Below are 13296 nucleotides of genomic sequence, written 5' to 3'. Positions count from 1 at the left end.
TGCCTGTAGAAGGTATATTCCCGGACAGGTTAGGTGGGTACAGGGCCACAGTCTTCATGGGAGACGAGCCTGGGCTCCGGCACTGCGGTACCTCGCCGGAGCTCCCACACTGTGGTACTTCGTCTAGGCTCCCACACATTTGTGCCTCGCCTGGGCTCACACACTGCCGTGCCTCGCCTGAGCTCCCATACTGCTGTGCCTCGCCTGGGCTCCCACACTGCTGTGCCTCGCCTGAGCTCCCACACTGCCGGGCCTCGCCTGGGCTCCCACACTGCCGTGCCTCGCCTGAGCTCCCACACTGCCGTGCCTCGCCTGAGCTCCCACACTGCCGTGCCTCGTCTGGGCTCCCACACTGATGTGCCTCGTCTGGGCTCCCACACTGCCATGCCTCATCTGGGATCCCACAATGCTGTGCCTCGCCTGGGCTCCCACACTGCCGTGCCTCGCCTGGGCTCCCACACTGCCGTGCCTCGCCTGGGCTCCCACACTGCCGTGCCTCGCCTGGGCTCCCACACTGCCGTGCCTCGCCTGGGCTCCCACAAACAACAGAGGCTCTGCAGGGATTGGAAAAATATAGAAACGATCACCTTAGCCGAAACTCTCGGAAACACTAAACCACCCCCAGTATCTGACCCTCAACTAGCAGCAAATAATTATAACCAATGGCTTACAGATACCTTAAATCAAGTAGCGCCTCTAAAAAGAGTGCGGTCTAATCGTGCAACACCATCAGCCCCATGGTTCTCCGAACTGCTAAGAATAGAGAGACAGAAATGCCGCAATCTAGAAAGGCGTTGGCGAGTCAACTATGACAACAACGACAAAGAAAGATACAAACAAGCGCTATCAGATTACAGGAAAACGCTAAGACAGGAAAAAAGCAAATATTTCTGTGAACAGATAGAAAGAGCACAGAATTCCAGTAAGCAACTATACCAGACCGTGGCTACATTAACAACAATACCAACAGCCAATATCACTGAAACCTCCCAAGACCTTTGCAATAAAATGGCCGACTTCTTCAGGACCAAGGTAACTGAAATTTTCGATAAAGTTAACAACATCACGAATGAGGAACTGTCAGACGACACCAAGAACATAGAACTCACGTCCTCATCTCTGAACGAATTTATCCCCCCATCACTAACAGAAATAAAAGACCTCATTAAAACCACTATGTCAGGATCCCCTCTTGATCCATGCCCACCAACCATTATCAAACTAACATCTGATGTAGTAGCACCAATCCTGGAGAACATCTGCAGCACCATTTGTGAGACAGGAAAATATCCCCAAAATTGGAAAACTGCAATAATAAAGCCTCTATTAAAGAAACCAACTCTTAACACCTTGGAATTAAAAAATTACCGCCCTATAGCAGCTCTCCCTTACCCATCAAAAATTCTTGAAAAAGCCATAAACAAACAGCTGGCCAACTACATTGATCAAAATAACCTGTTGGATAACACCCAGTTCGGGTTCAGAAGAGGACACGGAACGGAGACAGCGCTCATCAAGGCCTCTGAAGAGATCAGACAGATCATGGACCAGGGCGGTTCGGCTGTTCTGATCCTGCTAGATCTATCAGCGGCCTTTGACACGGTCGATCATAACACCCTGATCGACCGTGTCAAAGCTATGGGCATAAAGGGCAGGGCAGTGGAACTTCTGACCTCTTTCCTAGCCAATAGAGAACAGTCAGTGAAGATGGGGAACTTCTATTCACCAACGTTCGTGCTGCCATGCGGAGTCCCCCAGGGATCCTCGCTGAGTCCGACACTTTTCAACATCTATGTGTCGGACCTGGCGAGGATCATTAAAACCCATGGAATGGGAGTGACTTCGTACGCCGACGATACCCAGTTGGTGTTGGCAGTACATAAGAACGGGATTGAAGTAGCAGCCAACTTTCAGACCGGTATGAGAGCCATTAGTCACTGGATGGACAATAATTGTCTAAAACTAAACACCGATAAGACCGAGGTAATGGTGTTTGGAGACCTAAAACCATCCTGGACTCCGATCTGGTGGCCATCGGAAATAGGCAATCCACCTATCCCAGTTTCTAAGGTCAGAAACCTAGGAGTGTTGTTCGACAACAAACTAAGTTTCACCAATCATGCCAACGCAGTGGTCTCCTCTTCCTTCTTCACGCTACGGAAGGTGAAAAAGCTACTACCCTACCTACCACTGTCTGGAGGGAAAACCCTGATGTCCTCCTTGGTGTTATCCAAGGTGGACTACTGCAACGGGCTTCTGCTGAACGCCCAGGAGCAGGTCCTCAAAAAGCTACAAATGGTGCAGAACGCCGCGGCGCGAATCCTGACCAGAACACCCAAGTTTGCACCGATTTCATCAGTCATTTACCAACTTCACTGGCTCCCAATAAAAAAGAGAACCAAATTCAAGGCTCTGTGCATTATATACAGAGCACTGAACAGCCAAGGACCCGACTTCTTTAGGGAATCACTGCAGCCGTACGTTCCCAAAAGAGCGCTAAGATCAGCCTCATCCGCTTCACTATGCATTCAACGAGTGAGAACAGTCACCTGGGGAGACAGACGCTTCATGGTGGCCGCCTCGAGGCTCTGGAACTCCTTGCCCCATCACATAAAAACCAGCCCCTCATTATTGCTCTTCAGAAGGCAAGTGAAGACATGGTTATTCACTCAATAATGCACAGGATGTGCCTCCTTGTTCTGCCCAGCGCCGAGACACCCTTTATGGTATTTGTTCGCGCTTTAGAAATTTAGAAATAAATAAAATAATAAATAAATACACTGCCGTGCCTCGCTTGTGCTCCCACACTGCTGTGCCTCTTCTGGGCTCCCACACTGCCGTGCCTCGCCTGAGCTCCCACACTGCCATGCCTCGCCTGAGCTCCACACTGCCGTGCCTCGCTTGAGATACAACACTGACGTACCTCGTCTAGGCTCCCACACTGCTGTGCCTCGCCTGCGCTCCCACACTGCCGTGCCTCGCCTGAGCTCCCACACTGCAGTGCCTCGCCGGAGCTCCCACACTGCCGCGCCTCGCCTGAGCTCCCACACTGCCGTGCCTCGCCTGGGCTCCCACACTGCCATGCCTCGCTTGTGCTCCCAAACTGCCATGCCTCGCTTGTGCTCCCACACTGCCGTGCCTCGTCTAAGCTCCCATACTGCTGTGCCTCGCCTGGGCTCCCACACTGCTGTGCCTCGCCTGGGCTCCCACACTGCCGTGCCTCACCTAGGCTCCCACACTGTGGTACCTCACCGGAGCTCCCACACTGCCGTGCCTCGCCTGGGCTCCCACACTGCTGTGCCTCACCTGGGCTCCCACACTGCCGTGCCTCGCCTGTGCTCCCACACAGCTGTGCCTCGCCTGTGCTCCCACACTGCAGTGCCTCGCCTGGGCTCCCACACTGCTGTGCCTCGCCTGGGCTCCCACACTGCCGTGCCTCGCCTGGGCTCCCACACTGCCGTGCCTTGCCTGGGCTCCCACACTGCCGTTCCTCTCCTGAGCTCCCACACTGCCGTGCCGTGTGTGGCGAGGGCAGCACTTTCAGTCCCGCCTGTCTGTCTACCTCTGCACCAGCGGGGGTGTCAAGGAGGCACCATGAATGCATGACTTCGCATTTTAGTGCGTGATGTGGACACCAAACTAAAATGCGTTAGTATAACGCCTGATGCGTGGTGCTTGGCAGAGCTGTTACCAAAAAATGGCAGTCTCTTTACAAGTAGTGTGCTAGAAGTAGGTATCTCCTCGCCACTCCCCACAGTGGCTGTGATGGGCTTCTCCTCTGCTGTGAAGAATTATTTGTGGCTCTTGTGTTCCATTTTCCACTAAGTGATAGTGAATTTTTGTGTTTTTTAGTTTTTTAACTCTTTTTATTAACAAAACAAAGGAAAAACATTACAAAACAAAAGGAAAATTGCAGGTGATCACATATAGTTCCATCACATGAGTCATCTTGGCGAAATACAGAATTATACTCGCAATAATTAACACTCGGGTCAAGGGGATTCCGGCGCTTCCAGTTCCATTCTCGGCGCAGGCGGCTCACAGATCCCTCCCCGGTGGTTATTCCATGCCCCCCATATCTTCCCCCACTTCTTCGGGCAACCCCTTGCTACATAAACCGATCTCTCTCTAAACATACACCAGTCTAGATCTTCGGCCCACTTGGAGACTCGGGTGGTTGGCTGTGCTATGTTGCGTTTGCCACCATGCATGCCAGTTTCACCCATTGCTTCTGATACTGATACACGTTTAGATCTGTGGGTTCCCAAACATTCAACAGACCTCTACGAGCCTCCGGTCATATCTCAGCACCCATAACATTTCCCAGCTCATCATGAAGCTTCGCCCAAAAGACCTGTATCACCGCACATTGCCATAGAATATGCATTAGGGTACCAATGTCTCCACAATCCTACACTCACCACTCCCTCCCAGCCCCATTCGAACCAATCGGGCCCGGTTATATAGGATCTATGTAGAATCTTTAATTGGACAAAAGGAAGTCTCCTCTGGATAGCCACTACCTTCGGGGAGGAAACCGCTGCCACCCAATCCTCATCATCCAGTTCCAACCCATCCGTAATCCACTGAGCTCTGACTCGCTCCAGCGGGTTCTCCATGTTGTTAACCAATTTCCTGTCTATTGAAGAAATAGTTTTCTCGCAAATATGCCCATCTAGTACTCGGTCCTCCAGAGGCGATGCCTCTGGTAGTACCGCACTTTTAGGGGAGTGGTGAGCGCATACCTCACTTGCCGATACCGGTAGTGTTCGTTGTTATGTACACTATACAGCTCTTTGAGGGACTCGAACAAAAGTACAGCGTTTTGGGCCCATGCATCTTTAATCTGAGTAATGCCAATAAGGTCCCATTTATCGAATCCCTTAGTTCTCCACAAGCTACCCAGTCTCTCCAGGTTCAGTAGCGGGGTGGCTAAAGTTAGTCTGCCCTTCCAGCCTAAATACCCATTAGCCGCATGCCACAGCTGCACCGCGTGTGCAGTTGGTCCCGCCACCGGAAACCGACCAGACCTAGAATATAGGGCTCAATCAAGAGTTCCACCAGGGGCCTGACCCCGGTCTATGGCGTATCCCGGATCACCCGGAGGTCCGTAAATGATATTGTTAACGGCAGCCAGTTGAGAGGCCCAATAATATTTCCATAAATCCGGGAGCCCGATTCCACCATCGTACCATGGGAGCGTTAGCTTTGCGAACGATATACGGGGCTAGCCAATTTTTGTGTTTTTTATTTCTTACCTCATATTCATATTCGTATTTTTTGCCCAGGCTCAGTTGAGGCCTTTGGTGCTAAGCTGTTGGGCAGTCTGTGCTGTACAAGTACTTTTCTGACTAAGCCTGTGCTCAGCACACCGTACACGCTGCTTGGTCTGTGCAGAGCACACTCTGCACACTGCTTGGCCTGTGCGCGGTGCACTGAACACACCGCTTGGCCTGTGCGTTGCACACAGTACATGCTGCTTGGCCTGTGCACAGCAACACTGAACACTCTGCTTGAGCTGTACGCCTGACACTGAACACGGTGCTTTCCCTGTGTGTAGTAAACTGTTCTTGCTTGGCTTGTGCGCAGCACACCGTACATGCTGCTCGGCCTGTGCGCGGTTAATAAAACAAGTGGTTCTGTCGGGTCAAAACCAAGAGTGATTTATAGAATACTGTTACTGTATTTGAGGAACCCCCTCTTAAGACAACACAATTCAGAACATCACAATTAATGACTCACGGTCTTATTCATTGCATTTTCATATTTATTTAAATTAAAGTCATTCAATTATTTCATGTAATACAGACAAAAGACTGTCAACGTGAATTTTTGTGCAAAAATAGTGACAGTAGTGAATAGTGCTCAAGTGGTAAAAAACTTTTTATATATGTACAGTGAGAGATACAAATCTATACAATCAATATATACATATATACAGTTATTCTTTTCAAGGCCATTACTGATGGTTGTCTAGAGATTTTTCAATGTTTCTCTAAGTTTTTTAAATCCTAGAGGTCAATGGCCTGTTGTGGGATGTCGACGTTTCGACCCTTCTGCGCCTGTGTCTAAGGTCGCGGCGGGTCTTTTTCAAGACAGAGGTGTGTTGCGCGACAGTCCACTCGAATAGCAGGTCGTATTGAATCGCCTGTGAAGAATGAGGCTCTATGGCCATAAGATCCACTTCCAATTAGTGAAGGGATGAGGTCGCTGGCTCAGAGGTCCAAGGATCTGCTGCGGGTTGTGCGCAGCACACTGTACACGCAGCTTCGCCTCTGTGCATTGCACTGCACACGCTGCTTGCCTGTAAGCACTACACTGTACATGCTGCTTGGCCTGTACTACACACACTATTCCCACTGTTTGGTGAGTGCACACTGCACTATACGCTGCTTGAGGTGTGTGCAGCACACTAAATCCTTTGCTTGACCCATATGCAGTACACAGTGCGCGCTGCTAGGCCTTTGTGTCTCGCTCATAGTTCTTGCTACTTGGTCTGTGTGTGGCACCAAGTACTTGCTGCTTGGCCTGTGTGTGGCACCCAGGACTTGCTGTTTGGTTTCCTGTTGGATGGTTATTTTCCTGTAATGTGACTATCTGTGGACTCTCAGACTGATCTCCTCTCTTTCTCTTCCTACAGGTGGTACAGATATTATATCCTGTTTCATGGGGCAGAATATGACCATTCCAGTGTACAAGGGAGAGATCCAAGCCAGGAACCTTGGCATGGCTGTGGAGGCCTGGAGCGAGGAAGGTCATTGATCTCTTTAATTGTCTAGATTAATACTGACACAAAAGGTCTGTTGAGAGTGGTGTGGCTCTGTATCTGTGAACATTGTCTGAAGTGGACTCAAGCCTGCTCCTTTAAGGCCTTCCTGTGCCAACCATTAGAACCATGACTCTTCATGGTCTAGAGTTGACTTGTTTCATGTCCATTCACAGCCCTAACTGGGCCTGTGGCAGTCCATCGAGACAAACCGGTGCATGACAACCTACAGCTGCTCCGACTGCATCTGGCGATGGGCATTGGGATGTGTGTGGATGAAGAAGTGTACACAATCTATCGTTCCGGTGTGAAGCAGAGTGTAGGTAGATAGTGTGGTCGCACCTCCTTCGTGATCCAAAGCTATCCAAACCAATAGGACGGGGAGAAAGGAGCCACAAAATGTTCAGAGACCCTTGTAAAGTGCCCTCCTTCACTATGAGGAGGTCTCAGTTCTACACACAGGACCACCTTTCGATTGCTGCACTGTTTGTGGGAGTGGAGGTGAAGGAACAAGCGATCACACTGCGTTTGAGCAGCATGTCTCTTATGTAGCTTTCCCATCCTAGGGTCGCTTCACATCACGTTGTGCCTTCCTCCGCAGTCATGGGGTCCCTTTCTCCCGCAGTCACGGGGTGCCTTCCTCCGCAGTCACGGGGTGCCTTCCTCTGCAGTCATGGGGTCCCTTCCCCCCGCAGTCACGGGGTCCCTTCCTCCCGCAGTCACGGGGTGCCTTCCTCCCGCAGGCACGGGGTGCCTTCCTCCCGGAGTCATGGGGTGCCTTCCTCCCGGAGTCATGGGGTGCCTTCTCCCCTTTGTCCTTCCTGCCGTCTGTCCAGATCATAGTGAACCTCCACCTTCTGCCTCTTCTAATGTGCCGCTGTTCCCTGCCCCTCACAGAATGAGTCTTCTCATAACAGCAGCCTTGCCTGTCCCTTCCCTTAGACTCATCGTCCATCGCTAGACGATGCTTTCGTTCATGAAGTGCTACTTTGCCCCTTTTTCTCTCTTTCCTCCATCACCTCCACCATCGCTTATTGCCCCTTTGTGTGTCAATCGTGACATTAGTGGATCTTATGCCGCTCTATTTTCACACATCAGTGGACGGACATTCAGGAATAGAGTGACTTTGAGTTGGGTGATTGCCAGGAATGGAGGAGTGTCCTTGAGTTGAGTGATGGTCAGGAATGGAGGAGTGACCTTGAGTGATGGTCAGGAATGGAGTGACCTTGAGTTCAGTGATAGTCAGGGATGGAGTGACCTTGAGTTGGGTGATGGTCAGGGATGGAGTGACCTTGAGTTGGGTGATGGTTAGGAATAGAGTGACCTTGAGTTTGGTGATGGTCAGGGATGGAGTGACCTTGAGTTGGGTGATGGTTAGGAATAGAGTGACCTTGAGTTGGGTGATTGCCAGGAATGGAGGAGTGTCCTTGAGTTGAGTGATGGTCAGGAATGGAGGAGTGACCTTGAGTGATGGTCAGGAATGGAGTGACCTTGAGTTCAGTGATAGTCAGGGATGGAGTGACCTTGAGTTGGGTGATGGTCAGGGATGGAGTGACCTTGAGTTGGGTGATGGTTAGGAATAGAGTGACCTTGAGTTGGGTGATTGCCAGGAATGGAGGAGTGTCCTTGAGTTGAGTGATGGTCAGGAATGGAGGAGTGACCTTGAGTGATGGTCAGGAATGGAGTGACCTTGAGTTCAGTCATAGTCAGGGATGGAGTGACCTTGAGTTGGGTGATGGTCAGGGATGGAGTGACATTGAGTTGGGTGATGGTCAGGCATGGATTGACCTTGAGTTGGGTGATGGTCAGGGATGGAGTGACCTTGAGTTGGGTGATGGTCAGGAATTGAGTGACCTTGAGTTGAGAGATGGTCAGGAATGGAGTGATCTTGAGTTGGGTGATGGTCAGGCATGGAGTGACCTTGAGTTGGGTGATGGTCAGGGATGTAGTGACGTTGAGTTGGGTGATGGTCAGGGATGGAGTGACCTTGAGTTCAGTGATGGTCAAGCATGGAGTGTCCTTGAGTTGGGTGATGATCAGACATGGAGTGTCCTGGAGTTGAGTGATGGTCAGGCATGGAGTGTTCTTGAGTTGAGTGATGGTCAAGGATGGAGTGACCTTGCGTTGAGTGATGGTCAGGGATGGAGTGTCCTTGAGTTGGGTGATGGTCAGGCATGGAGTGTCCTTGAGTTGGGTGATGGTCAGGCATGGAGTGTCCTTGAGTTGGGTGATGGTCAGGGATGGCGTGACCTTGAGTGATGGTCAGGGATGGAGTGTCCTTGCGTTGAGTGATGTCAGGGATGGAGTGTCCTTGAGTTGGGTGCTCTGATGCTCAGACGTCTTGGTGCATGAACAGACCTTCAAAAGGTGTGAACTTGCTTGGAGTTGTAGTGGACACTGACAGTGTCTCCACAGCCTTAGAAATGAATGTTCATTGCTCCTACTTACTGTCTGACAGGTAAACCCGTGTGGGGAGAGAGTGGTGAGCTCGTCTGCACCAGGCCCATCCCGTGCCAGCCCACGCACTTCTGGAATGACGACAACGGCTGCAAGTATCGCAAAGCCTACTTCTCCAAGTTCCCAGGTACGATTTGCACCCTGGCCTGTTAGTGGTAATTGGTCATTGCAACCTAACCTGGTTGGAAGACAATGAGATGCACTCTGCATGTGTGGTTCCCTAGGACCTGCTTGTCTTCTCTGTTCGCCTCTGGGCCTGAGCAGGCTCCTTGGGGCAAAATACATTAGCTTGATCGTGCACCTTTGAAGCCGGTCTTTGCAATAGAAATGTTTTATCCTGTGGTAGGCGCAGAACTTGGAGTGACATAAATAATTACCTTGAATTAAAAGAGCAAAGCATGTGATCTGTCCTTCTTTTGAGGTATTTTGAGGTAGAAGGGCTCCCGCCTTGAACAAAATTGTAAAACAAACACCACAAAATAATATATTTTCAACAAAGTTTTCACCTGAATTGGTGAAAATCCAGAGATTCTGGATGGTCACTAATTAAAAATTCAATTGTGATGTGAGTTGCAGCCAAGTCTGATCTTCTCCAAGGACGTCGTAAATCGCCCCCTACTTACCCCTCAACAAAAACATGTAATCTTGGCAGCAAAACAATGGATTTTTCAATGTATTGTCCCCAAAAAGGTGGCTAAAGATCTGGAGGTAGAGCAGATCCTTATCAAGCTCCGGTTATGCACGTTCGTGCAGCCTATCGTTGTTAAGGGGGCTTCATCTTTGTCTCTACTGAATGTTTCCACCCAGGCCCTTCCACGAAGCTTCTCAGTCGCAGAGTTCTAGAAATTCGGCTTCATGCGGCGCACAGTCTGCCCCTGGCGTGGTGTCAGAGTTTCTCAGTAGCCCAAGCAAGAGTTCTAAGTGGTTCTGAGGTCTCCATTGCATACCGAAGCCTGGTTCACTTTGTGTACCTCATGCAAGAGACTTTACAAGAAAGAGATTGGTTGAACAAATCAAGCGTTGTACAGATGTCACAAACACAGGCCGTGGATCTGGCTCCCAGTGTTGAATTCAGTAGATCTGGGTGTGACCACTGCAGGACGTAGATCTGGATGTGACCGCTGCAGGCTATCGACCTGGCTCCCAGTGTTGCAGGCCGTAGATCTGGGTGTGACCACTGCAGGCTGTAGATCCGGGGGTGACTTCGGCAGGCCATAGACCTGGCTCCCAGTGCTGCAGGCCGTCGAACTGGGTGTGACTGTAGACGGCCGTAGATCTAGCTCTCAGTTTTGCAGGCTGTAGATCTGGGTGTGACATCTGCAGGCCATAGACCTGGCTCCCAGTGTTGCAGGCATTAGATCTGGGTGTGACTGCTGCAGGCCGTATATCTGGGTGTGACTGCTTCAGGCCATAGACCTGGCTCCCAGTGTTGAATTCAGTAGATCTGGGTGTGACCTCTGCAGGCCGTAGATCTGGCGGTGACCTCTGCAGGCCATCGACCTCGCTCCCAGTGCTGCAGGCCGTAGATCTGGGGGTGACCCCTGCAGGCCATCGACCTCGATCCCAGTGCTGCAGGCCGTAGATCTGGATGTGACCGCTGCAGGCCATAGACCTGGCTCCCAGTGCTGCAGGCAGTAGATCTGGGTGTGACCTCTGCAGGCTGTAGATCGGGATGTGACTGCTGCAGGCCATAGACCTGTCTCCCAGTGCTGCAGGCCGTAGATCTGGGGGTGACCGCTGCAGGCCGTAGATCCGGGGATGACCTCTGCAGGCAATCAACCTCGCTCCCAGTGTTGCAGGCTGTAGTTCTGGGTGTGACCTCTGCAGGCCGTAGATCTGGATGTGACCGCTGCAGGCCATCGACCTGGCTCCCAGTGCTGCAGGCCGTAGATCTGGGTGTGACCGCTGCAGGCCGTAGATCTGGGTGTGACCTCTGCAGGCCATCGACCTCGCTCCCAGTGTTGCAGGTCGTAGATCTGGGTGTGACTGCTGCAGGCTGTAGATTCGGGTGTGACCGCTGCAGGCCATAGATCTGGCTCCCAAGGGTGCAGTCCGTAGATCTGGGTGTGACCGCTGCAGGTCCTAGATCTGGGGGTGACCTCTGCAGGCTATTGACCTCACTCTCAGTGTTGCAGGCCGTAGATCTGGGTGTGACCGCTGCAGGGCGTAGATCCGGGGGTGACCTCTGCAGGCCATAGACCTGGCTCCCACTGCTGCAGGCAGTAGATCTGGATGTGACCTCTGCAGGCCGTAGATCTGGGTGTGACCTCTGCAGGCCATAAACCTGGGTGTGACCTCTGCAGGCAATAGACCTGGCTCCCAGTGCTGCAGGCCGTAGAACTGGGTGTGACCGCTGCCGGCCATAGACCTGGCTCCCAGTGCTGCAGGCCGTAGAGCAGGCTGTAGATCCGGGGATAACCTCTGCAGGCCATAGACCTGGCTCCAAGTGCTGCAAGACGTAGAACTGGGTGTGACCGCTGCCGGCCATAGACCTGGCTCCTAGTTTTGCAGGCTGTAGATCTGGGTGTGACCTCTGCAGGCCATAGACCTGGCTCCCAGTGTTGCAGGCAGTAGATCTGGGTGTGACCGCTGCAGGCCGTAGATCTGGGTGTGACCGCTGCAGGCCATAGACCTGGCTCCCTGTGTTGCAGGACATAGACCCGGCTCCCAGTGCTGCAGGCCGTAGATCTGGGTGTGACCGCTGCAGGCCATAGATCTGGGTGTGACCGCTGCAGGCCGTAGATCTGGATGTGACCGCTGCAGGCCATAGACCTGGCTCCCATTGCTGCAGGCAGTAGATCTGGGTGTGACCGCTGCAGGCCGGTGATCTGGATGTGACCTCTGCAGACTATCGACCTCGCTCCCAGTGCGGCAGGCCGTAGATCTGGATGTGACCGCTGCAGGCCATAGACCTGGCTCCCAGTGCTGCAGGCAGTAGATGTGGGTACAGCAGATGAAGCTGCAGACCTGGGAACCAGTAGTGTATGCCACAGACTTGGCATCGAGTGGTGCAGGCTGCAGACCTCTCTCCGAGTAGTACAGTCCATGGACCTGGCTCCCAGCAGTGCAGGCTGGAGAGATCGGGGCCCCAGAGGTGCCGGCTCTTGATCGGGGCCCCAGAGGTGCAGGCTGTAGAGATCAGGGCCCCAGAGGTGCCTGCTGTAGAGATCAGGGCCCCAGAGGTGCAGGCTATAGAGATCGGGGCCCCAGAGGTGCAGGCTGTAGAGATCAGGGCCCCAGAGATGCAGGCTGTAGAGATCGGGGCCCCAGTGGTGCAGGCTATAGAGATCGGGGCCCCAGTGGTGCAGGCTGTAGAGATTGGGGCCCCAGAGGTGCCGGCTATAGAGATCGGGCCCCAGAGGTGCAGGCTATAGAGATCGGGCCCCAGAGGTGCAGGCTGTAGAGATCGGGCCCCAGAGGTGCAGGCTGTGGCCCCGGGACCCAGAGGTGCAGGATGTGGCCCTGGGCCCCGGAGGTGCAGGCTCTTGACCGGGGCCACAGAGGTGCAGGCTGTGGACCGGGGCCACAGAGGGTCAGGCTGTGGACCCGGACCCAGAGGTGCCGGTTCTTGACTGGGGCCCCAGAGGTGCAGGCTGTGGATCCAGACCTCAGAGATGCAGGCTGTGGTCATGGGCCCTGGAGGTGCAGGCTCTTGACTGGGGCCCCAGAGGTGCAGGCTGTGGCCCCGGGCCCCAGAGGTGCAGGCTGTGGACCCGGACCCCAGAGGTGCAGGCTGTGGACCCGGACCCCAGAGGTGCAGGCTGTGGCCCGGGCCCCAGAGGTGCAGGCTGTGGCACCGAGCCCCGGAGGTGCAGGCTGTGGACCGGGGCCCCAGAGGGTCAGGCTGTGGACCCGGACCCAGAGGTGCCGGCTCTTGACCGGGGCCCCAGAGGTGCAGACTGTGGATCTAGACCCCAGAGGTGCAGGCTGTGGTCATGGGCCCCGGAAGTGCAGGCTGCAGACCAGGGCCCGGAGGTGCAGACTGTAGCCCCGGAGGTGCAGGCTGTGGCCCTGCGCCCCAGAGGTGCAGGCTGTGGCCCTGGGCCCCAGAGGTGCAGGCTGTGGCCCTGGGC

At 53.3% G+C, this 13296-nt stretch overlaps 1 protein-coding gene across 2 annotated transcripts in view; it reads left to right on the top strand.

The window, feature by feature from the left end:
- Positions 1–13296, top strand: part of AACS (acetoacetyl-CoA synthetase) — a 324332-nt gene that overhangs the window by 271580 nt on the left and 39456 nt on the right. For both annotated transcript variants that reach the window (XM_086942682.1, XM_086942681.1), the window contains 2 exons: positions 6641–6754; positions 9225–9350. In XM_086942682.1, the coding sequence (XP_086798808.1) occupies positions 6641–6754; positions 9225–9350 (240 nt within the window). The remainder of the gene's footprint in view (positions 1–6640; positions 6755–9224; positions 9351–13296) is intronic.

The sequence above is a fragment of the Lissotriton vulgaris genome, chromosome 11 (genome assembly GCF_964263255.1).
Source record: "Lissotriton vulgaris chromosome 11, aLisVul1.2, whole genome shotgun sequence".
NCBI classification, from domain to species: domain Eukaryota; kingdom Metazoa; phylum Chordata; class Amphibia; order Caudata; family Salamandridae; genus Lissotriton; species Lissotriton vulgaris.
This window is presented reverse-complemented; position numbering and strand designations above follow the sequence as displayed.